Source organism: Cherax quadricarinatus, chromosome 1 (assembly GCF_038502225.1).
Source record: "Cherax quadricarinatus isolate ZL_2023a chromosome 1, ASM3850222v1, whole genome shotgun sequence".
Lineage (NCBI taxonomy): Eukaryota > Metazoa > Arthropoda > Malacostraca > Decapoda > Parastacidae > Cherax > Cherax quadricarinatus.
Genome location: NC_091292.1, coordinates 46,647,090 through 46,671,098, shown reverse-complemented (window position 1 = coordinate 46,671,098; position 24,009 = coordinate 46,647,090). Strand labels below are relative to the sequence as shown.

The 24,009-nt window shown below is 45.8% G+C and overlaps 1 protein-coding gene across 1 annotated transcript in view; it reads left to right on the top strand.

The window, feature by feature from the left end:
- LOC128685334 (pregnancy zone protein) overlaps window positions 1-24,009 on the top strand; it is a 446,170-nt gene that overhangs the window by 246,803 nt on the left and 175,358 nt on the right. Inside the window, 1 exon segment of the mRNA XM_070082123.1 lies at window positions 22,796-22,939. Within this exon segment, the coding sequence (XP_069938224.1) occupies window positions 22,796-22,939 (144 nt within the window).

Genomic DNA, 24,009 nt, shown 5'->3' with positions numbered 1-24,009 from the left:
TTCCACTACTTCACTCTCCAGATTATTCCAATTCCTCACAACTCTAAAGAAATACTTCCTAGCATCCCTATGACTCATCTGGGTTTACATCTTCCAACTGTGTCCCCTTGTTTCTGTATTTCATCGAGCCTTGTCCACCTTGTCAGTTCCTCTCGGTATTTTATACGATGTTATCATGTCCTCCCTATCCTTCCTATTCTCTAGCGTCATCAGGTTGAGTTCCCTTAACCTCTCCTTCTAAAACATACCCTTCAGTTCGAGGACTAATCGCGTTGCAAATTTTTGCACTTTCTCCAATTTTGTGACGTGTTTGACTATGAGGGTTCCATACTGGTGCTGCATACTCCAGTATAGGCCTTATGTACATGGTGTACAATGTCGTGAATGACTCCTTACTCAAATGTCTATACGCTAATTTCAGGTTTGCCAGTCGCCCATATGCTGCAGCAGTTATCTGACTGATGTGTGCCTCAGGGGACATGTTCGTTATAATGCTTACCTCAAAATTCTTTTCTTTAAGTGACGTTTGTAGCCTTTGATATCCTAACCTGTACGCCGTCTGCGGTCTTCCTATCCTTCCCCAATCTTCATGAGCTTACACTTGCTGGGGTTAAACTCCAGGAGCCATTTGTCGGACCAGACTTGTAGTCTCTCTAGATCCCCTTGTAATGTTAACTGATCCTCGCCCGCATGTATTCTCCCCATCAGTTTCACATCATCAGCGAACAGTGACACTTCTGAACATATTCCTTCCACCATGTCATTCATGTATACAAGAAACAGCACAGTACCTAGGACTGACCCTTGTGGAGCCCTACTCGAAACATGCACCCACTCTGACACTTCAGCATGTACCAACACTCGTTGTTTCCTTCCTGTCAGGTATTTCTTGATCCATTGCAATACTTTCCCTATTATTCCTGCCTGCTTCTCTAATTTTTTGCACCAGTCTCTTGTGTGGTACTGTCTCAAAATTCTTCTTGCAGTCCAAAACGGTGCAATCTACCCACCCCTCTCTCTCTTGTCTTACTTCTGTCACCTTATCGTAGAACTCAAGTAGATTTGTGACACAGGATTTCCCATCTCTGAAACCGTGCTGATTGTCATCTGTAAACCCAATCTTTTCAATGTGATTCATCACTCTTCTCCTGATAATCTTTTCCATGACTTTACATACTGTGCAAGTCAGTGACACTGGTCTGTAGTTTAACGCTGCCTATCTGTCTCCTTTCTTAAAAAAATTGGAACTACATTTGCTGTCTCCCACGCCTCAGGCAATTGCCCAGTTTCGATTGATTTACTGAAGATTGCTGCTAGCAGCACACACAGTTCCTCTGCTCCCTCTCTCAGTATCCATGAAGATATGTTATCCGGGCCCACCACCTTTGAGGTATATAGTTCACCTAGCAGTTTTTTCACATCTACCTTGGTTATGTGTATTGTGTCCAGTACCTGCTGGTGCACCCTACCCCAACGGTTTGCTGGAAGCATTCCTGTCTCTGTTGTGAATAATTCCCTAAATCTTGTGTTAAATTCATCACATACTTCCTGGTCACTCTTTGTGAGCTCACCTCCTCTTACCTTAGCCTGATTACCTGGTCCTTGTCTACTGTTTTTCTCCTCTAGTGACAGGTTCAGGGCCTTCTTAAAGGTTGATCTCAGGTGTGTGTCATATTCGTCGAGTGTTGGGTTGTCAAAAGAGGGTGCACACTTCAGGACGTAAGTGAGTCTTCGCACAGTAAGACACCTTGTGAGGAGATACAGAACATCATGGGCATCAAGATCGCTTATTCTCTCCTCCATTTACATCAGGTCATTCAATTTTTCCTTGAGGACAGTGTCGATGACCTGGTGACTCAGCGGTGTTCTCAAGAGGGTACTGTTGGATGGAGTGGTAGTAGAGACTTCCGGTAGGATTCTTCGCACGGCATTGATTATTTTCTGGTTTGCTGTGATGATTTCACATTTTGAGGGATTGAGGATGAGTCCCAAGTCTTCTCCCTGTGTTTTCACCAGTTGTAGGTCCTCTAACAGGGACTCGTCAGGTACTAGATGTTTAGCTCGCTGCATAGGCTGAAAGTTAGCTCTCTTACTGCCAAGCAGAAGAGAAATGGAGCAAGTGGGTCACCTTGTTGAACACCCACTGATAAAAGAATTTCGTGTTCTCCAAACAAAAGAATTGAGGGTTTGCTGTAGCAAACCTATATATATATATATATATATATATATATATATATATATATATATATATATATATATATATATATATATATATATATATATATATATATATATATATATATACACACACAAACGCACACACCCCACTGGGTTTTCTTCTATTTTAATGCGTGTTCTTGTCCTTGTTTATTTCCTCTTATCTCCACTGGGAAGTGAAACAGAATTTTTCCTCCATAAGCCATGCGTGTGGTAGGAGGCGACTAACATCCAGGGGTAAGGGGCTAGTAACCCCTTCTCCAGTATATATTACTAAATTTAGAAAGAGAAACTTTAGTTTTTCTTTGTAGTTCACCCTTCCTCAGTGATATATTTAAAAAAAAAAAACAGCCGCAGTACATTCAGCAATGCCCCGGTAGTCGTAAATTAGTCAGTGTTTATATTACGCTAGGCTACGCAACTCTTATGAAGGTTTTAAAATTATATCTCACTCTATTCCTAATTAATTACATACCAATTTTTATTATATTATTGACTGAATATAGATGCACATGAAATCTTTTAAAAACACCCGTAAATACACTTAGCATTGCCCATGCTATATTTAGTTAGGCTATAGACTTACTAAATATTCTGCCAGGGCTACCCTTACTTATTCTACCTGGCACTCAAAAGTAGGGGGGCAGTGATCCTATACATCCAGCTGGGCGACACACACACACACACACACACACACACACACACACACACACACACTGACTGTGCCATAAGGAATAGAATGTGGGATATAGGTGTGTTCACGCATAAGAGTGCATATAATCACTTAAGCCCCGAGAAAAGGAAATATAAGTGATCACAGAAAAGAAAACAAAGGAAATATTGGCTGAGTGTTTAGTAGGGGCCGTTGGAAGGGTGAACGGTAGTGTCAGGCCTAAATAGTGTTGCCATAATAACGCAGTGGGGTATTTTGAAGAATAAGTGCGACTCAAGACCAGGGCGATAAGAGATATGTATAGATGTGTCAGTAAATACAGTGAGTGAGTGAAAAAATTAGAAGAGCTAGAGACTATAGTGCATACAGGAAGTTAGTGGAAAAATTACCGAGAAGCATCAAACATCAACTTCTGGGACAGGACAGACCCTCAACGTTACTCCACTGCCAGCCGCAAGTAATATTCACCTAGTTTGAGTTGCATGGGGTCAATAGTACCTGTCTCTAGCTGGAATTGGGGGTCACTCTCCTCGAGCTATCAGAATTAGAATAAGCAGCATTTACTGGCATTTAATAGAATTTAGAGGTAGCGGCATATAGGCGAAGCCTAGTGTATTTATTTTTTAACGTAATTTTAAACACATAAGACTACAGTGGGAACCAAGAGATCGGGTACATATGCAATACATATGTAGTACATACGTGGGAAATAAGGACTGTTTACATAAACATATGCACACACACTTGATGAGAACAGCTCTGCTGTTAGGTACTTGAATAGCTGTAGCACACACACACACACACACACACACACACACACACAGACACACACACACACACACACACACACACACACACACACACACACACACACACACACACACACACACACACACGCACACACACACACATGCACACACACACACACACAGGAGCTCAGAGCTCGGACTCGACCCCCACAACCTCAACTAGGTGAGTACAGACACACATGCACACATATACAGGATTTCACACCTCCCTGTGAAGTGACCTCTAACCCTTTCCCCCCCATCTCTCTCCCTCTCTCTCCTCTCTCTTCTCTCCTCTCTCTCTTCTCTCTCTCTCTCTCTCTCTCTCTCTCTCTCTCTCTCTCTCTCTCTCTCTCTCTCTCTCTCTCTCTCTCTCTCTCTCTCTCTCTCTCTCTCTCTCTCTCTCTCTCTCTCTCTCTCTCTCTCTCTCCTCTCTCTCTCTCTCTCTCTCCCTTTCTCTCATCCTCTCTCTCTTTCCCTCTCTCTCTTCCTCTCTCTCTTCTCTCTCTCTCTTCCTCTCTCTCTCTCTTCCTCTCTCTCTCCCTCTCCCTCTCTCTCTTCCTCTCTTACTCTCTCTCTTCCTCCTCTCTCTCTCTCTCTCTCTCTCTCTCTCTCTCTCTCTCTCTCTCTCTCTCTCTCTCTCTCTCTCTCTCTCTCTCTCTCTCTTCCCTTGTCACTCTCCCCCTCTCTGTTACCTTTTCTCTCTCTCTCACTTTTTCCCCCTTTTTCCCTTCTTTTCCCCTCCTTCTACCCTCCCCTTCTCTCTCCTTCTCCCTCTCTCTCACTCTCTCCCCCTTTTTCTTTTTCTCTTTCTCTCTCTCTTTCACTAAAAAAATAAAATGGTTGGGACTCGCAGGAATCAGGGATCAGATGACAATGGTACTGGTAGGAAGGAATGGATGGAGGAGCAGTGGAAAAGGATAGAGCAAGAATGGGAGAGAAAATTAGGAGAACTTTCTGAAAAAATGGAGAAAGAGCTCTCTGTGAAATGGGAAAAGAGGTTGGAGAAGGAGATGAAGAATTGGGAGGCACAAGTCGAAACTGCAGTAGCCAGGGTAAAGGTCCTAGAATTTGAGGTAAACAGGCTGAAGCAAGTCTCAGGGGTAGTGACCAGAGAGGACACACCATACGAAGCTGAGAGGCTGAACAGGAAGGAAGGAGATATGAATAATGCTAAGGTCATATCAGCCTGCAAAGAAGGGCCAGGGAGTGGAAGGGAAGAGCAGATGGGTGCAGATGGAGAGGGAGATAGGTCGAATGCTGAGGCACAACCATGCTACCAAGAGCCACTGGAAAAATCAAGGGAGAAAATGACCACATACAGACAGGAACCAGAGTCACAGAGGGAGAGGCAATGGGAGGAGGAAAGGGCAAAATCAGTGATTATCCATGGGCTTTGGGAGAGAGAGGAAAGGACACACACTGAAAGACGGCAGGAAGAAAGAAAGGAGATTGAGAAAATCATCACGGAAATAGGGGGAGAAGACATGGATGAGATTGTAAATTTTCAGAGAATAGGGGGGTACTTGAAGGGGAGAAACCGACCAATCAAGCTGATTCTCAGGACAAAAACAGTGCAGAACAGGATCCTCCAAGAGAAACCACGGTTGAAAAGCTTGGAAGAGTACAAGAAGGTGTTCCTAGAAAGAGACAGAACTCAAATAGAGAGACAGCAGCTGAGGGAGAGGACAAAAAAGCGAAAGGAGCAAGGAAAGGAGACAAGGATGGAACCAGCAGAGGTCAGTCAGAGCAGAACAGAGCAGCAAGGGCAAGCACACACACAACTATCCTCAGAACCCCACAACCTATCACACCATCCCAACGCACAATACAATCCATACACACAGCTTCCACCCAACCCACAACCATAGAATCCCACAGTATGCTACCAGGTCTCCCACCCCCACAGGCCCCCCAAACCACAGTGTTGGAAAGGAAACTGAAGGTATGGTACACAAATGCTGATGGAATAACAAACAAGTGGGAGGAGCGGCACGAAAAAGTCAAAGAGGCATCACCAGACATCATAGCGATCACAGAAACCAAGCTTACAGGTATGATAACAGATGCCATCTTCCCAGCGGGATACCAGATCCTGAGAAAAGACAGAAGGGACAGGGGGGGGTGGAGGAGTGGCAATGCTGATCAAACACCGATGGAATTTTGATGAGCTGGAGAGAGGAGACAGCGGAGAAGAAAGTGATTACATAGCGGGAATGCTTCACTCTGGAGGTCCCAAGGTGATAATTGCAGTGATGTATAACCCACCACAGAACAGCAGGAGGCCAAGGCAAGAGTATGACGAGAGCAATAGAGCGATGGTTGACACACTGGCTACAGTGCCCAGAAGAGCTCATGCATGCAGGGCAAAGCTCCTGATCATGGGCGACTTTAACCACAAGGAGATCGAATGGGAGAACTTGGAGCCACATGGGGGCCAAGATACATGGAGGGCTAAGAAGATGAAGGTGGTACTGGAAAACTTCACGTACCAACACGTAAGGGACACTACAAGAGAGAGAGGAGAGGATGAACCAGCAAGACTGGACTTAGTATTCACCTTGAGTAGTGCAGATATTGAGAACATCACATATGAAAGACCCCTTGGGGCCAGCGATCATGTGGTTTTGAGCTTCGAATACACAGTAGAGCTACAAGTGGAGGGGGAAGCAGGAAGGCCAGGACAAATGAAACCAAACTACAGGAAAGGGGACTACACAGGAATGAGGAACTTCCTGAATGAGGTTCAGTGGGACAGAGAACTGGCAGGCAAGCCAGTTAATGAGATGATGGAATATGTAGCAACAATGTACAAGGAGGCTGAGGAGAGGTTTGTACCCAAGGGTAACAGGAATAATGAAAAAGCCAGGATGAGCCCATGGTTCACCCAAAGATGCAAGGAGGCAAAAACCAAGTGTGCTAGGGAATGGAAGAAAGAATAAGGAGAGCAGTCGTAGAGCCAGAAACGAATATGCACAGATAAGAAGGGAGGACCAACGTCAATATGAAAACGACATAGCAGCAAAAGCCAAATCTGACCCGAAGCTGTTATACAGCCACATCAGGAAGAAAACAACCGTCAAGGACCAGGTAATCAAGCTAAGGAAGGAAGGAGGAGAGACAAGAAATGACCGTGAAGTATGTGAGGAACTCAACAAGAGATTCAAAGAAGTGTTCACAGACGAGACAGAAGGAGCTCCAGAAAGACGGAGAGGTGGGGTACACCACCATGTGCTGGACACAGTACACACAACCGAGGAAGTGAAGAGGCTTCTGAGTGAGCTAGATACCTCAAAGGCAATGGGGCCAGATAACATCTCTCCCTGGGTGCTGATAGAGGGAGCAGAGGCGCTATGTGTACCCCTAACAATAACATTCAATACATCTATCGAAACAGGGAGAATGCCTGAGGCATGGAAGACAGCAAATGTAGTCCCAATCTTTAAAAAAGGAGACAGACATGAAGCAATAAACTACAGACCAGTGTCACTGACATGTATAGCATGCAAAATCATGGAAAAGATTGTCATGAGATGAATGGTGGAACATCTAGAAAGGAATGATCTCATCACCAGCAACCAACATGGTTTCAGGGACGGGAAATCCTTTGTCACAAATCTACTGGAGTTCTATGACACGGCGACAGCAGTAAGACAAGAGAGAGAGAGGTGGGTAGATTGCATTTTCTTGGACTGCAAGAAGGCGTTTGACACAGTACCACACAAGAGATTAGTGCAAAAACTGGAGGACCAAGCAGGGATAACAGGGAAGGCACTGCAATGGATCAGGGAATACTTGTCAGGAAGACAGTAGCGAGTAATGGTACGTGGCGAGGTGTCAGAGTGGGCACCTGTGACCAGCGGGGTCCCACAGGGGTCAGTCCTAGGACCAGTGCTGTTTCTGGTATTTGTGAACGACATGACGGAAGGAATAAACTCCGAGGTGTCCCTGTTTGCAGATGACGTGAAGTTGATGAGAAGAGTTCATTCGATCGAAGACCAGGCGGAAATACAAAGGGATCTGGACAGGCTGCAGACATGGTCCAGCAACTGGCTCCTGAAGTTCAATCCCACCAAGTGCAATGTCATGAGGACTGGGGAAGGGCAAAGAAGACCGCAGACGGAGTACAGTCTAGGCGGCCAGAGACTACAAACATCACTCAAGGAAAAAGATCTTGGGGTGAGTATAACACCGGGCACATCTCCTGAAGTGCACATCAACCAAATAACTGCTGCAGCATATGGGCGCCTTGCAAACCTCACAACAGCATTCCGACATCTTAATAAGGAATTGTTCAGGACCCTGTACACCGTGTACGTTAGGACCATATTGGAGTATGCGGCACCAGTTTGGAACGCACACCTAGCCAAACATGTAAAGAAACTAGAGAAAGTGCAAAGGTTTGCAACAAGACTAGTCCCAGAGTTAAGAGGTATGTCCTATGAGGAGAGGTTAAGGGAAATCAACCTGACGACACTGGAGGACAGGAGAGATAGGGGGGACATGATAACGACTTACAAAATACTGAGAGGAATTGACAAGGTGGACAAAGACAGGATGTTCCAGAGACTGGATACAGCAACACGGGGACACAGTTGGAAGCTAAAGACAGATGAATCAAAGGGATGTTAGGAAGTATTTCTTCAGCCACAGAGTAGTCAGGAAGTGGAATAGTTTGGGAAGCGATGTAGTGGAGGCAGGATCCATACATAGCTTTAAGCAGAGGTACGATAAAGCTCATGGTTCAGGGAGAGTGACCTAGTAGCGATCAGTGAAGAGGCGGGGCCTGGAGCTTGGACTCGACCCCTGCAACCTCAACTAGGTGAGTACAACTAGGTGAGTACACACACACACACACACACACACACACACACACACACACACACACACACACACACACACACACAGACACACACACACATACACACACACACACACACACACACACACACACACACACACACACACACACACACACACACACACACTCACACACACATACACACACATACACACACACACACACACACATACACACACACACACATACACACACACACACACACACACACACACACACACACACACACACACATACATACTGGAGTATGCAGCACCTGTTTGGAACCCGCACTTGATCAAGCACGTCAAGAAATTAGAGAAAGTGCAAAGGTTTGCGACAAGGTTAGTTCCAGAGCTATGGGGAATGTCCTATGAAGAAAGGAAAATCGGCCTGACGGCACTGGAGGACAGGAGGGTCAGGGGAGACATGATAACGACATATAAAATACTGCACGGAATAGACAATGTGGACACAGACAGGATGTTCCAGGGAGGGGACACAGAAACAAGAGGTCACAATTGGAAGTTGAAGACTCAGATGAGTCAAAGGGATGTCAGGAACTATTTCTTCAGTCATAGAGTTGTCAGGCAGTGGAATAGCCTAGAAAGTGACGTAGTGGAGGCGAGAACCATATATAGTTTTAAGACGAGGTTTGATAAAGCTCATGGAGCAAGGAGAGAGAGGACCCAGTAGCAACCGGTGAAGAGGCGGCGCCAGGAGGCACCTGTTGCCACACAGATTAAAATATACAAAGATCAAAGCGAGTGTGGAAGCGGGTGTTCAAGAATTATGAAAGATTGGTTAGCAAGTGAAATGTGTGGCAGCATACAGTGAGAGTGAAAAGGTTAATAGGCAAAGGGAGAAAAAAAAATAAAATATATAACTAGGGAAGGAGGCATTAGTAGGCTTGCCAAAGCAGTGGCATCACAACAGGTTGTGTGCCATTATAAATATAAAGTGTAGCCCCCCGAATGTGAAGTGTATTCTATGATAAGTGAAAAGTGAAATCACTTGAAGAGCACGGGATGTATGAGCATATATGGTTATAAATATCTCGGGTGAAGGATTTTCAAAATAGTGATACAAGGCCTATGTACGACGACTACGTCATCAGCATCCGGCAACTTGTCATCGCCCCACTGCCAGCGCAAGTACTTCTCACCTATTGTGGTTGCATGTTGTCAGATTCTGGTCTCTGCATCACTGTTAGGTACTGGTCACTTACTCCTGCAAACTATTACCAGAATTAAAGTAGAAATTAGAGAGTGTGAGGAGAGTGAACCTGCCTAGCGAGGGTTAACGTTAGACACACACACACACATGCACACACACACACAAGGGTAGACACTTGTAGAAGTTGAGAGAAGCTAAGTTTTAGAACCTAGTATTACTTTCCATATTTTATAAGTAGAATTGATCAGTGTTAGAATTACTATTGGTAAGTTTTAGAATTACTGGTATTACTACTGGTATTTATTAGCAATATGAATACTTAGAAGGGGGCACACACACACACATACACACACACATATCAAAAACCTCACCCCAACAGCTGTCCCTTATGGGCATTCTGACCCCACCCCCATCATCACAAACCCCACCTGCACCACAGCCCCATATAGGCCCCCACCAAGGCTCTCGCTCCCCCAACCCCAATATTCTTGCATGACCACAATGATAGAAAAGAAACTGAAAGTTTGGTACACAAACGCGGATGGAATAACGAATAAACATGAGGAGTGGAACGAGAGAATCAGTGAAAAATCCCCAGACATCATAGCAGTCACAGAAACAAAACTCGCTGAGACAATAACAGACACAATCTTCCCAACGGGATATCAGATCCTGAGGAAAGATAGAAGGAGTAGAGGGGGAGGAGGGGTTGCACTGCTCATAAAACACCGATGGGGATTTGAGGAAATGGAAGGCATGGACATGATTGGAGAAAGAGACTACATTGTAAGTACAATTCAGTCCGGAGAACATAAAGTAGTCATTGGAGTGATGTATAACCCACCACAGAACTGCATGAGGCCAAGAGAGGAGTACGAAGAAAACAACAGGGTGATGGTGGACACACTGTCTGAGGTGGCAAGAAGAGTTCACTCGAGCAGAGCAAAGTTACTGATAATGGGCGATTTCAACCACAGGGAGATCGACTGGGAAAACCTGGAGCCACATGGGGGTCCCGAAACATGGAGAGCCAAGATGATGGATGTGGTACTTGAAAATCTCATGCATCAACATGTCAGGGACACAACCAGAGAGAGAGGGGAGGATGAGCCAGCAAGACTGGATCTTGTGTTTACCCTGAGCAGTTCAGACATTGAGGACATCACTTACGAGAGGCCCCTTGGAGCTAGCGATCACGTGGTTCTGAGTTTTGATTATATAGTAGAGTTACAAGTGGAGAAGGTAACAGGAACTGAAGGGAACAGGCCAAACTATAAAAGGGGGGACTACACAGGTATGAGAAACTACCTGCAGGAGGTTCAGTGGGACAGAGAAATGGTAGGAAAATCAGTACACGAGATGATGGAATATGTGGCAACAAAGTGCAAGGAGGCAGAGGAAAGTTTTGTTCCCAAGGGAAACAGAAATAATAGGAAGACCAAAACGAGTCCTTGGTTTACCCGAAGGTGTAGGGAGGCAAAAACTAAATGCAACAGAGAATGGAAAAGGTACAGGAGGCATTGGACCCAGGAAAACAAGGAGATTAGTAGAAGAGCCAGAAACGAGTATGCACAGATAAGGAGGGAGGCCCAGCGACAGTATGAAAACGACATAGCATCGAAAGTCAAATCTGTCCCGAAACTGCTGTATAGCCACATTAGGAGGAAGACAACAGTCAAGGACCAAGTGATAAGGCTGAGGAAAGAAGGTGGAGAACTCACAAGAAACGATCAAGAGGTATGTGAGGAGCTCAACACGAGATTTAAGGAAGTATTTACAGTAGAGACAGGAAGGATTCTGGGGAGACAGACCAGATGGGGACACCAGCAAGGAATACACCAACAAGTGTTGGACGACATACATACAGATGAGGAGGAGGTGAAGAAACTGCTATGGAACATGGATACCTCAAAGGCAATGGGACCGGACAACATCTCCCCGTGGGTCCATAGAGAGGGAGCAGATATGTTGTGCGTGCCACTTACCACAATCTTCAACACGTCCCTGGAAACTGGGCAACTACCTGAGGTATGTAAGACGGCAAATGTAGTTCCCATTTTTAAAAAAGGAGACAGAAAAGAGGCACTAAACTATAGACCTGTGTCATTGACGTGTATAGTATGCAAAATTATGGAGAAGATTATCAGGAGGAGAGTGGTGGAGCACCTGGAACGGAACAAGAGTATAAATGCCAACCAGCACGGATTCACGGAAGGCAAATCCTGTGTCACAAACCTTCTGGAGTTTTATGATAAAATAACAGAAGTAAGACACGAGAGAGAGGGGTGGGTTGATTGCATCTTCTTGGACTGCAAGAAGGCCTTTGACACAGTTCCTCACAAGAGATTAGTGCAGAAGCTAGAGCATCAGGCGCATATAACAGGAAGGGCACTGCAATGGATCAGAGAATACCTGACAGGGAGGCAACAACGAGTCATGGTACGTAATGATGTATCACAGTGGGCACCTGTGACGAGCGGGGTCCCACAGGGGTCGGTCCTAGGACCAGTACTATTTTTGGTATATGTGAACGACATGATGGAAGGGTTAGACTCAGAAGTGTCCCTGTTTGCAGATGATGTGAAGTTAATGAGGAGAATTAAATCTGATGAGGACCAGGCAGGACTTCAAAGAGACCTGGACAGACTGGACACCTGGTCCAGCAAATGGCTTCTCGAATTTAATCCTGCCAAATGCAAAGTCATGAAGATAGGGGAAGGGCACAGAAGACCACAGACAGAGTATAGGCTAGGTGGCCAAAGACTGCAAACCTCACTCAAGGAGAAAGATCTTAGGGTGAGTATAACACCGAGCGTGTCTCCGGAAGCACACATCAATCAGATAAGTGCTGCAGCGTATGGGCGCCTGGCAAACCTGAGAACAGCATTCCGATACCTTAGTAAGGAATCGTTCAAGACACTGTACACCGTGTATGTCAGGCCCATACTGGAGTATGCAGCACCTGTTTGGAACCCGCACTTGATAAAGCACGTCAAGAAACTAGAGAAAGTACAAAGGTTTGCCACAAGGTTAGTTCCAGAGCTAAGGGGAATGTCCTATGAAGAAAGATTAAGGGAAATCGGCCTGACGACACTGGAGGACAGGAGGGTCAGGGGAGACATGATAACGACATATAAAATACTGCGTGGAATAGACAAGGTGGACAAAGACAGGATGTTCCAGGGAGGGGACACAGAAACAAGGGGCCACAATTGGAAGTTGAAGACACAAATGAGTCAGATATTAGGAAGTATTTCTTCAGTCATAGAGTTGTAAGGCAGTGGAACAGCCTAGAAAATGACGTAGTGGAGGCAGGAACCATACACAGTTTGAAGACGAGGTTTGATAAAGCTCATGGAGCGGGGAGAGAGAGGGCCCAGAAGCAACCGGTGAAGAGGCGGGGCCAGGAGCTAAGACTCGACCCCTGCAACCACAAATAGGTGAGTACAAATAGGTGAGTACATACACGAGAGTGGAGTAACAGTTACCCCTCAACCACAGGGCTCTGGTGGCCTGGTGGTTAACGCTCTCGCTTCACACGGCGAGGGCCTGGGTTCGATTCCCAGCCAGAGTAGAAACATTGGACGTGTGTCTTTCCACCTGTTGTCTATGTTCCCCATCAGTAAAATGGGTACCTGGGTGTTAGTCGACTGGTGTGGGTCGCATCCTGGGACACTGATCTAATTTGCCCGAAATGCGGAGCATAACAAGGGACTTTCTATATAGTAGTATGTCATTGATATCAGCTAGGACTGTATACCCTGTACATGTACTTGTAGTAAAATAAAGATATTATTATTATTACATACCAACTACATCCCCTACCCACCACTGGACATCGGGGTCTCTCTCTCTCATACATAAGCTCCTTTCTGTGAAAAAAAAGGGGTAACCCAGGAGGGCGGAGACCCAGGGGTCTGGAGGTCGAACCCAGGAAGGAGGAACCTGGGAGGGAAGATTGGGAGGTAGAGCTCACAAAAATGGAGGAAGAGTGGGGAAGGAAGCTAGCTGAGCTCGGGAGGGTAATGGAGGAGAGGATAGCTGAAGAGAGCAGGAAGTGGGGACTACAAGTCTTAGCAGCAGAAGATAAGATAAAGTGCTTAGAAGAGGAGCTAAAAAAGCCTGAAACAGAATAGAGAGACAAATAACAGCACAGGAATGACATCAGGGACTTCTATACCAGTCACAGACAAAGCGGCTATAGGGATTCAGGAAAAAAATGAATACAGGAAGACCAATTGTGAAGCCTGCAGTCAATGCAGGAGACAAGACTCATGCAGAGACTCTAACAGTCAACTACAGTGGCAGGGAACAGCTGAGCAGGGAAGACAGACCACTGAGCATAGGGGCTGCAGCAAGAGCAGGGGTTGAAGGCAGGAACGTCTCGATGGAAGGAGATAAAACACCTCAGAGGATGCAAAAAGAGACGCAGTGGGAGGAGGAGAGGGAGAGGTCAATGTTTGTCTACAGGTGTTGAGAAATGGGATTACCAGTTAAGCTTAAACATTTTGTATAGGGAAAACTTAACTTAGAAAGACAGCTCATCGCCTGCACAGCCGCCCCTGCAAACGAGGTCTTGAGAAGCTGTCGAAGTCATCTCTCAACGGGCTGTAAAGAGTTATAATTTGTAAGATTATAAATTACCCCTAGGGGTGTTATGTCAGCATATTTCATTCACTGATTGCTGACAAACTTAGGTGTGTGGACTCAAAGGTCCGCATATCACCGGGGTTTATGATAAGTGACTAACTCACGATTTTATACTCAACTGCGCAGTCAATAGTAGCACATCACGAGTTAGAACACTTACCTGGGTATACGTACCTGACCCGTAATTACGCCCGGATATCCGTTGAGTTGATTGAAGAATAGTGTTATTTGAAGAATGTCGCACTACACTCTGTTGGATCGCAACACTCGTTGTTACACTGTTCATCAATAATTGTTCACACAATATCACTAAGAAGTTGATCACACTTCTCTGTAAGTGTTTATCGTGTTTTGTGAGACACTTTGTTCACACTAACACACAGATCGTTCTTTGTTGGTTATCCTGGCGTCAGTGTCACTCTCAGTAGAGTCAAAGGTAATCTGAAGACGCCACAGCACCCCACGCCGTTACTCCCCTAGTAGAAAGAAAAAGCTGACCTAGTACTTTTGCTTCCTTGCCACTTCCTCAATGAAGCAAGGCAGAATGTTTGATTCTTGCTGTCTTAAGCATAGACAACAGTGTACACTATCTTTACCATGGTAATAAAGTGGGCGCAGGATTTTCCTTAATTGTCCTGCTAAGGTAAGAGATGAACTGTCTTTTATTAAGCTACACTTTGCAACACAGGACCACACGGAGCGTCCAGCCATGTCACATACTGGTACTGCATCTGGGGTCAATTACTCGCTGTAGCAGGGCTGAAAGGGGCTGAAAGGGGCTGAAGGGGGCTGATACCCCCCTCCTGGAGAAAATTTCTCCACAACAGGCTCCAAGAAGTTGAAGGGAAAACCTATGATGAAAGAATCCAGAGGGAGAAGAAAGCGATCGAAGGTATCTTGAAAGCAATAGGAGAGGGAGCCATGACCCAGGTGGCAAATTTTCAGAGAATTGGGTGGTTTGCACGCAGAAGGAGACGGCCTGTCAAAGTAGTCTTCAAGGCAGAATCAGCTTGAACCAGGGTCCTGCAGGAGAAAGCACGACTGAGGGACAATTCAGAGTACCGGAGCGTGTACCTCGATCACAAAAGAACACAGAAGGAAAGGACGAGACTGAGAGAGAGGGTACAAAAACGAAAGGAGGAACGGGAGCCATCGATGACGACGAGCAGAACCCAGACTCAGGTGGAAGGACAAATACACCCTACAGAGACACCCACAGAAGGACTCCAACCACAACAGCCCCGAAGCAACAGAACAACCTCAACCAAAACCCACACACTGTTCCCTCTGCCCCCGCCCCCACCACAAACCCCACTTCTACAGCAGCCCCTTTTGGGCACTCTGCCCCCACCCTATACCACAAACCCAACCCACACTGTGAAAACCCCAATGCAGCTGAACAATCTTAACCAACATCCACTCACTGTTCCCTCTGCCCCCACCCACAACATCACAAATCCCACTGCCAGAGCAGCTCCCTACAGGCACTCTGCCCTCGCCCCCCACCACAAATCCCACACACGCCACAAACCCCCATAACCCCCCAGGGCTCCAACACCCCAACCCCAACATTCTCGCAGGTTCATCATAATAGACAAGAAGCTGAAGGTGTGGTACACAAATGAAGATGGAATAGCAAATATATACGAGGAATAGCACGAAAGAATCAACAAGAAGTCCCCAGACATCATAGCAGTCACAGAAACGAAACTCACTCAGATAATAACAGACGCAGTCCTCCCACCGGGATATCAGATCCTGAGGAAAGACAGAAGGAGCAGAGGGGGAGGAGGGGTTGCACTGCTCATAAAAAACCGATGGAGTGCTGAGGAAATGGAGGGCATGGGCGAGATTGGAGAAAGGGAGTACATAGCAGGCACAATTCAATCTGGGGAACATAAGGTAGTCATTGCTGTGATGTATAACCCACCACAGAACTGCAGAAGGCCAAGAGAGGAATATGATGAGAACAACAGAGCAATGGTGGACACACTGGCTGAGGTGGCATGAAGAGCTCAAACGTGCAGAGCAAAGTTTCTGGTTATGGGTGATTTCAACCACAGGGAGAGCGATTGGCAAAATCTAGAGCCTCATGGAAGCCCTGAAACATGGACAGCCAAGATGTTGGATGTGGTACTGGAAAACCTCATGCATCAATACATCAGGGATACTACCAGAAAGCGAGGGGAGGATGAACCAGCGAGACTGGACCTTGTGTTCACCCTGAGTAACTCAGACATCGATGACATCACATATGAAAAACCCCTCGGAGCTAGTGACCACATAGTCCTGAGTTTTGATTACATAGTAGAGGTACAGGTGGAGAGGGTAACAAGAGTCGAAAGGGCAAACCCAAACTATAAAAGGGGGACTACACAGGTATGAGGAACTTCCTGCGGGAGGTGCAGTGGGACAGAGAAATGGTAGGAAAGACAGTAAATGAAATGATGGAGTATGTAACAACAAAATGCAATGAGGCAGAGGAAAGGTTTGTTCCCAAGGGCAACAGAAACAATGGAAAGACCAAAGCAAGTCCTTGGTTTACCCAAAGGTGCAGGGAGGCAAAAACTAAGTGCATTACAGAATGGAAGAGGTATAGAAGACAAAGGACCCTGGAAAACAAAGAAACAGTCAAAAAGCCAGAAACGAATATGCAGAGATAAGGAGGGAGGCCCAGCGACAGAACGAAAATGACATAGCATCTAAAGCCAAGTCTGACCCGAAACTGCTGTTTAGCCACATTAGGAGAAAGACGACAGTCAATGACCAGGTAATCAGGATGAGGATAGAAGGTGGGGAACTCACAAGAAACGATCAAGAGTTATGCGAGGAGCTTAACAGGAGATTTAAGGAAATATTCACAGTGGAGACAGGAAGGACTCTAGGAAGACAGGACAGAGGGGGACACCAACAGGGAATAGACCAACAGGTGCTGGACGATATGCACACAACTGAGGAGGAGGCGAAGAAGCTGCTAAGTGACCTTGATACCTCAAAGGCAATGGGACTGGACATCTCCCCGTGGGTCCTCAGGGAGGGAGCAGATATACTGTGTGAGCTATTAACAACAATCTTCAACACATCCCTTGAAACTGGGCAACTGTCTGAGGTATGGAAAACCGCAAATGTAGCTCCCATTTTTAAAAAAGGAGACAGAAAAGAGGCACTAAATTACAGACCAGTGTCACTGACCTGTATAGGATGCAAAGTCAAGGAGAAGATTATCAGGAAGAGAGTGGTGTAGCAACTGGAACGATTATAAACGATAACCAGCATGGATTCATGGAAGGCAAATCCTGTTGTGTCACAAACCTTCAGGAGTTTTATGACAAAGTTACAGAAGTGCGACACGAGAGAGAGGGGTGGGTTGATTGTATTTTCTTGGACTGCAAGAAGGCCTTCGACACAGTTCCTCACAAGAGACTATTACAGAAACTAGAGGATAAGGCACGTATAACAGGAAGGGCACTGCAATGGATCAGAGAATACCTGACAGGGAGGCAACAACGAGTCATGGTATGGGATGTGGTATCAGTGGGCACCTGTGACGAGTGTGGTCCCACAGGGGTCGGTCCTAGGACCAGTGCTATTTCTGGTATATGTGAATAACATGATGGAAGGGATAGACTCAGAAGTGTCCCTGTCCACAGATGATGTGAAGTTAATAATGAGGAGAATTAAATCAGATGAGGACCAGGCAGGACTTCAAAGAGACCTGCACAGGCAGGACACGTGGTTCAGCAACTGGCTTCTTGAATTCAACCCTGTCAAATGCAAAGTCAGGAAGATAGGAGAAAAGAAGACTGCAGACTGAGTATAGACTAGGTGGCCAAGAATTGCAAACCTCGCTCAAGGAGAAAGATCTTGGGGTGACCAGAACACTGAGCATGTCTCCGGAGGCACACATCAATCAGATAACTGCTGCAGCATACGGGCGCCTGGCAAACCTTAGAATAGCGTTCCGATACCTTAGTAAGGAATTGTTCAAGACACAGTACACTGAGTACATCAGGCTCATACTGGAGTATGCAGCACCAGTTTGGAACCCACACCTGGTCAAACACGTCAGGAAATTAGAGAAAGTGCAAAGGTTTGCAACAAGGCTAGTTCCGGAGCTCAGGGGTATGTCTTAGGAAGAAAGGTTGAGGGAAATTGGACTGACAACATTGGAGGACCGGCGGGTCAGGGAAGACATGAAAACGACATACAAAATACTGCGTGGAATAGATAAGGTAGACAGAGACAGGTTGTTCTAGAAAGGGGACACAGAAACAAAGGGTCACATCCCTCAGACGAGTCAGAGGGATGTTAGGAAGTATTTCTTCAGTCATAGAGTCGTCAGGAAGTGGAATAGCCTAACAAGTGATGTAGTGGAGGCAGGAACCATACATAGCTTTAAGACAAGGTATGGCAAAGCTCTGGAAGTAGAGAGAGAGAGGACCTAGTAGCGATCAGTGAAGAGGCGGGGTCAGGAACTGAGTCTCGACCCATGCAACCAAAAATAGGTGAGTACACACAAGTAGGGCACTGCAGTGGATCAGAGAATACCTGACAGGGAGGCAACAACGAGTCATGGTACATGATGAAGTATCACAATGGGCACCTGTGACGAGTGGGGTCCCACAGGGGTCGGTCCTAGGTCCAGTGCTATTTTTGGTGTATGTGAATGACATGATGGAAGGGATAGACTCAGAAGTGTCCCTGTTCGCAGATAATGAAGAGAATTAAATCAGATGAGGATCAGGCAGGATTTCAAAGGGACCTGGACAGGCTGGACAGCTGGTTAAACCACTGACATCTCGAATTTAACCCCCTGCCAAATGCAAAGTCATGAAGATCGGAGAAGGGCAAAGAAGACCGCAGGCTAGGTGGCCAAAGACTGCAAACCATGCTCAAGGAGAAAGATCTTGGAGTGAGTATAACACCGAGCACATCTCCGGAAGCACATATCAACCAGATAACTACTGCAGCATATAGGCGCTTGCCAAACCTGAGAATAGCGTTCCGATGCCTTAGTAAGAAATCGTTCAAGACACTGTACACCGTATCACCGTTATCATGTCTTCCCTGATCCTCCTGTCCTCCAATGTCGTCAGTCCGATTTCTCTCAACCTTTCTTCGTAGAACATACCCCTGAGCTCCGGAACTAGCCTTGTTGCAAACCTTTGCACTTTCTCTAATTTCTTGACGTGTTTGAGCCAGTGTGGGTTCCAGATTGGTGCTGCATACTTCAATATGCTCCTGATTCCTTACTAAGGTATCGGAATGCTATTCTCAGGTTTGCCAGGCGTCCATATGCTGCAGCATGCTCGGTGATATAGTCACCCCAAGATCTTTCTCCTTGAGCGAGGTTTGCAGTCCTTGGCCACCTAGCCTATACTCTGTCTGCGGTCTTCTTTGCCCTTCCCCAATCTTCATGACTTTCCATTTGGCCGGGTTGAATTTAAGAAGCCAGTTGCTGGACCAGGTGTCCAGCCTGATCCTCATCTGATTTAATTCTCCTCATTAACTTCACATCATCAGCGAACAGGGGCACTTCTGAGTCTATCCCTTTCATCATCTCATTCACATATACCAGAAATAGCACTGGCCCTAGGACAGACCCCTGTGGGACCCCGCTCGTCACAGGTGCCCACTGTGATACCTCATCCCAAACCATAACTCGTTGCTGCCTCCCTGTCAGGTATTCTCTGATCCATTGCACTGGCTTTCCTGTTATACACACCTGATCCTCTAGTTTCTGCGCTAGTCTCCTGTGAGGAACTGTGTCGAAGGCCTTCTTGCAGTCCAAGAAAATGCAGTCAACCCACCCCTCTCTCTCGTGTCTTACAACTGTAACTTTGTCATAAAACTCCAGAAGGTTTGTGACACAGGATTTGCTTTCCATGAATCCGTGCTGGTTGTCGTTTATAATCTTGTTCCGTTCCAGGTGCTCCACCACTCTCCTCCTGATAATCTTCTCCATGACTTTGCATACTATACACGTCAGTGACACTGGTCTGTAATTTAGTGCCTCTTTTCTGTCTCCTTTTTTAAAAATAGGAACTACATTTGTGGTCTTCCATACCTCAGGTAGTTGCCCAGTTTCAAGGGATGTGTTGAAGATTGTGGTTAATGGCACACACAGTATATCTGCTCCCTCCCTGAGGACCCACGGGAGATGTCCGGTCCCATTACCTTTGAGGTATCAAGGTCACTTAGCAGCTTCTTCACCTCCTCCTCAGTTGTGTGCATATCATCCAGCACTTGTTGGTCTATTCCCTGTTGGTGTTCCCCTCTGACCTGTCTTCCCCCAGTCCTTCATGTATCCACTGTGAATACTTCCTTAAATCTCCTGTTGAGCTCCTCGCATACCTCTTAATCGGTTCTTGTGAGTTCCTCACCTTCTTTCCTCAGCCTGATCACCTGATTTTTGATTGTTGTCTTTCTCGTAATGTGGCTAAACAGCAGTTTCGGGTCAGACTTGGCATTCGATGCAATGTCGTTTTCGTACTGTCGCTGGGCCTCCCTCCTTATCTCTGCATATTCGTTTCTGGCTCTTCGACTGATCTCCTTGTTTTCCTGGGTCCTTTGCCTTCTATACCTCTTCCTTACTCTAATGCAGTTAGTTTTTGCCTCCCTGCACTTTTGGGTAAACCAAGGACTCGCTTTGGTCTTTCCGTTGTTTCTGTTGCCCTTGGGAGCAAACCTTTCCTCTGCCTCCTTGCATTTTGTTGTTACATACTCCATCATTTCATTTCCTGACTTTCCTACCATTTCTCTGTCCCACTGCACCTCCCGCAGGAAGTTCCTCATACCTGTGTAGTCCCCTTTTATAGTTTGTCTTTTCCCCTTCGACTCCTGTTACCCTCTCCACTTGCAACTCTACTATGCAATCAAAACTCAGGACTACGTGGTCACTAGCTCCGAGTGGCCTCTCATATGTGGTGTCATCAATGTCTGAGCTACTCAGGGTGAACCTAAGGTCCAGTCTTGCTGGTTCATCCTCCCCTCTCTCTCTGGTAGTGTCCCTGATGTGTTGATGCACGAGGTTTTCCAGTACCACATCCATCATCTTGGTTCTCCATGTTTCGAGGCCCCTGTGAGACTCCAGGTTTTCCCAATCTATCTCCCTGTGGTTGAAATCACCCACAACCAGTAACTTTGCTCTGCAAGATTGAGTTCTTCGTGCCACCTCAGTCAGTGTGTGCGCCATCGCTCTGTTGTTCTCATCATATTCCTTTCTTGGCCTCCTGCAGTTCTGTGGTGGGTTATACATCACTGCAATGACTACCTTATGTTCCCCAGATTAAGTTGTACCTGCTATGTAGTCCCTTTCTCCAATCTCGTCCATGCCTTCCATTTCCTCAAAACTCCATTGGTTTTTTATGAGCAGTGCAACCCCTCCTCCCCCTCTGCTCCTTCTGTTTTTCCTCAGGATCTGATATTCCGGTGGGAAGACTTCGTCTATTATTGTCTATTATTGTGTGTGTGTCTGTGTGTGTGTGTACTCACCTAATTGTAGTTGCAGGTGTGTGTGTGTACTCACCTAGTTGTACTCACCTAGTTGAGGTTGCAGGGATGGAGTCCAAGCTCCTGGCCCCGCCTCTTCACTGGTCGCTACTAGGTCACTCTCCCTGAACTGTGAGATTTATCATACCTCTGCTTAAAGCTATGTATGGATCCTGCCTCCACTACATCGCTTCCCAAACTATTCCACTTCCTGACTACTCTGTGGCTGAAGAAATACTTCCTAACATCCCTGTGATTCATCTGTGTCTTCAACTTCCAACTATGTCCCCTGGTTGTTGTGTCCCATCTCTGGAACATCCTTTCTTTGTCCACTTTGTCAATTCCTCTCAGTATTTTGTATGTCCTTTTCATGTCCCCCCTATCTCTCCTGTCCTCCAGTATCGTCAGGTTGATTTCCCTTAGCCTCTCCTCGTAGGACATACCTCTTAGCTCTGGGACTAGTCTTGTTGCAAACCTTTGCACTTTCTCTAGCTTCTTTACGTGCTTGGCTAGGTGTGGGTTCCAAACTGGTGCCACATACTCCAATATGGTCCTGACGTACACGTGAGTGTATTTGTGTGTGTGAAAAATGTGCCCTGACTGTTAATGCATACAAAATTAATTTTTGCAATAACGTATTTCCATTACTGTCTCTTTCTGATGATCATTCTATAATATATTAATATTCTATCTAAGGTTCCATCATGAATACAATTTTTCTAATGATTAGTGCTAAGAAACAATCACAGAAATATGAATAAATTTTTTGCTAATTAGAATAATTTTTTTTGCAGTATTTGATATCCTTTCACTTATTTTACTCAGGAGAACTATTGTGTTGCTGTTATGTCCGTTGGACCTAATTGCTCATTCAGCATGTTTCTGATATTTATACGTATATTAATGATATAAACTTCTGTTAATATTTATATGCTGATTTTCGCTGATTACCATTTTCAGGTGAGAGCTGAGCTGCCAGACGGTTCTGTTGCTGCTGGTGTTCCTGTAGAGGTGTGTGCAGCTGGTCGGTGCAACAACATGACCACAGCACCAGATGGTCTCTTCACAATAGTCTTACCAGACTACACTGCCAGTCGCGTCATTGTACGTGTAGACTTGTTTCATGAATAATGTATATCCCAGTCAGTTATATATAGAACAATGTTTTAATTAATATTCCCTATATTTTAACTTAAATTAGGGTTATCCTTAATATCAACCCTAGTGTAAATTTGTCATGATTCTTGGCAGGAAACGCCATTCAACTGAGTGAGGATAATTAAAACTGTATTTCACAAGTGCATCACCAGTCACGAATATTTAATCTAAAACAAATTTGAAATATGTTGTATTCTGGAAAATATAAACTTGGCAGTCTCATAGTCCAGAATATTGATCATAATCTTAAAGGTAAAAATATTTTTCAACAACATGCAGCATGAGTTCTTTGTCAGGCAAAAATTAACTAGATGTTGGACAAATGTATACATGAGTTAGATTTGTGCTGGACCTTTTTGTATAAGATCTTGTCACCTTGTCTAAGTGAGGCGTCACCACAGTGTTAACACAGAAAACGTGAGCCTCTTTCATCTACTTCCTATTCCTCTAACGATATATGTGCAGGTACATAAAAACGCTTAGGTATCATTTCCAACTTTCACTGTGGTATTTTCTTCATATTTGCAAGTGGTTTTTAACAGTTTACAAACTGCAACCAGAGGGCATCGAACCCATGTTATTTCAGCCTGCCTCGGGGAACCAAGTCAAAATCCACGATATTCAAACAACACGACCATCAGTCCTAGAAACATCGTGTAGCCAGTAACACAGGGCATGTTAGCCAGTAGCACAGGGCATGTTAGCCAGTAGCACAGGGCATGTTAGCCAGTAGCACAGGGCATGTTAGCCAGTAGCACAGGGCATGTTAGCCAGTAGCACAGGGCATGTTAGCCAGTAGCACAGGGCATGTTAGCCAGTAGCACAGGGCATGTTAGCCAGTAGCACAGGGCATGTTAGCCAGTAGCACAGGGCATGTTAGCCAGTAGCACAGGGCATGTTAGCCAGTAGCACAGGGCATGTTAGCCAGTAGCACAGGGCATGTTAGCCAGTAGCACAGGGCATGTTAGCCAGTAGCACAGGGCATGTTAGCCAGTAGCACAGGGCATGTTAGCCAG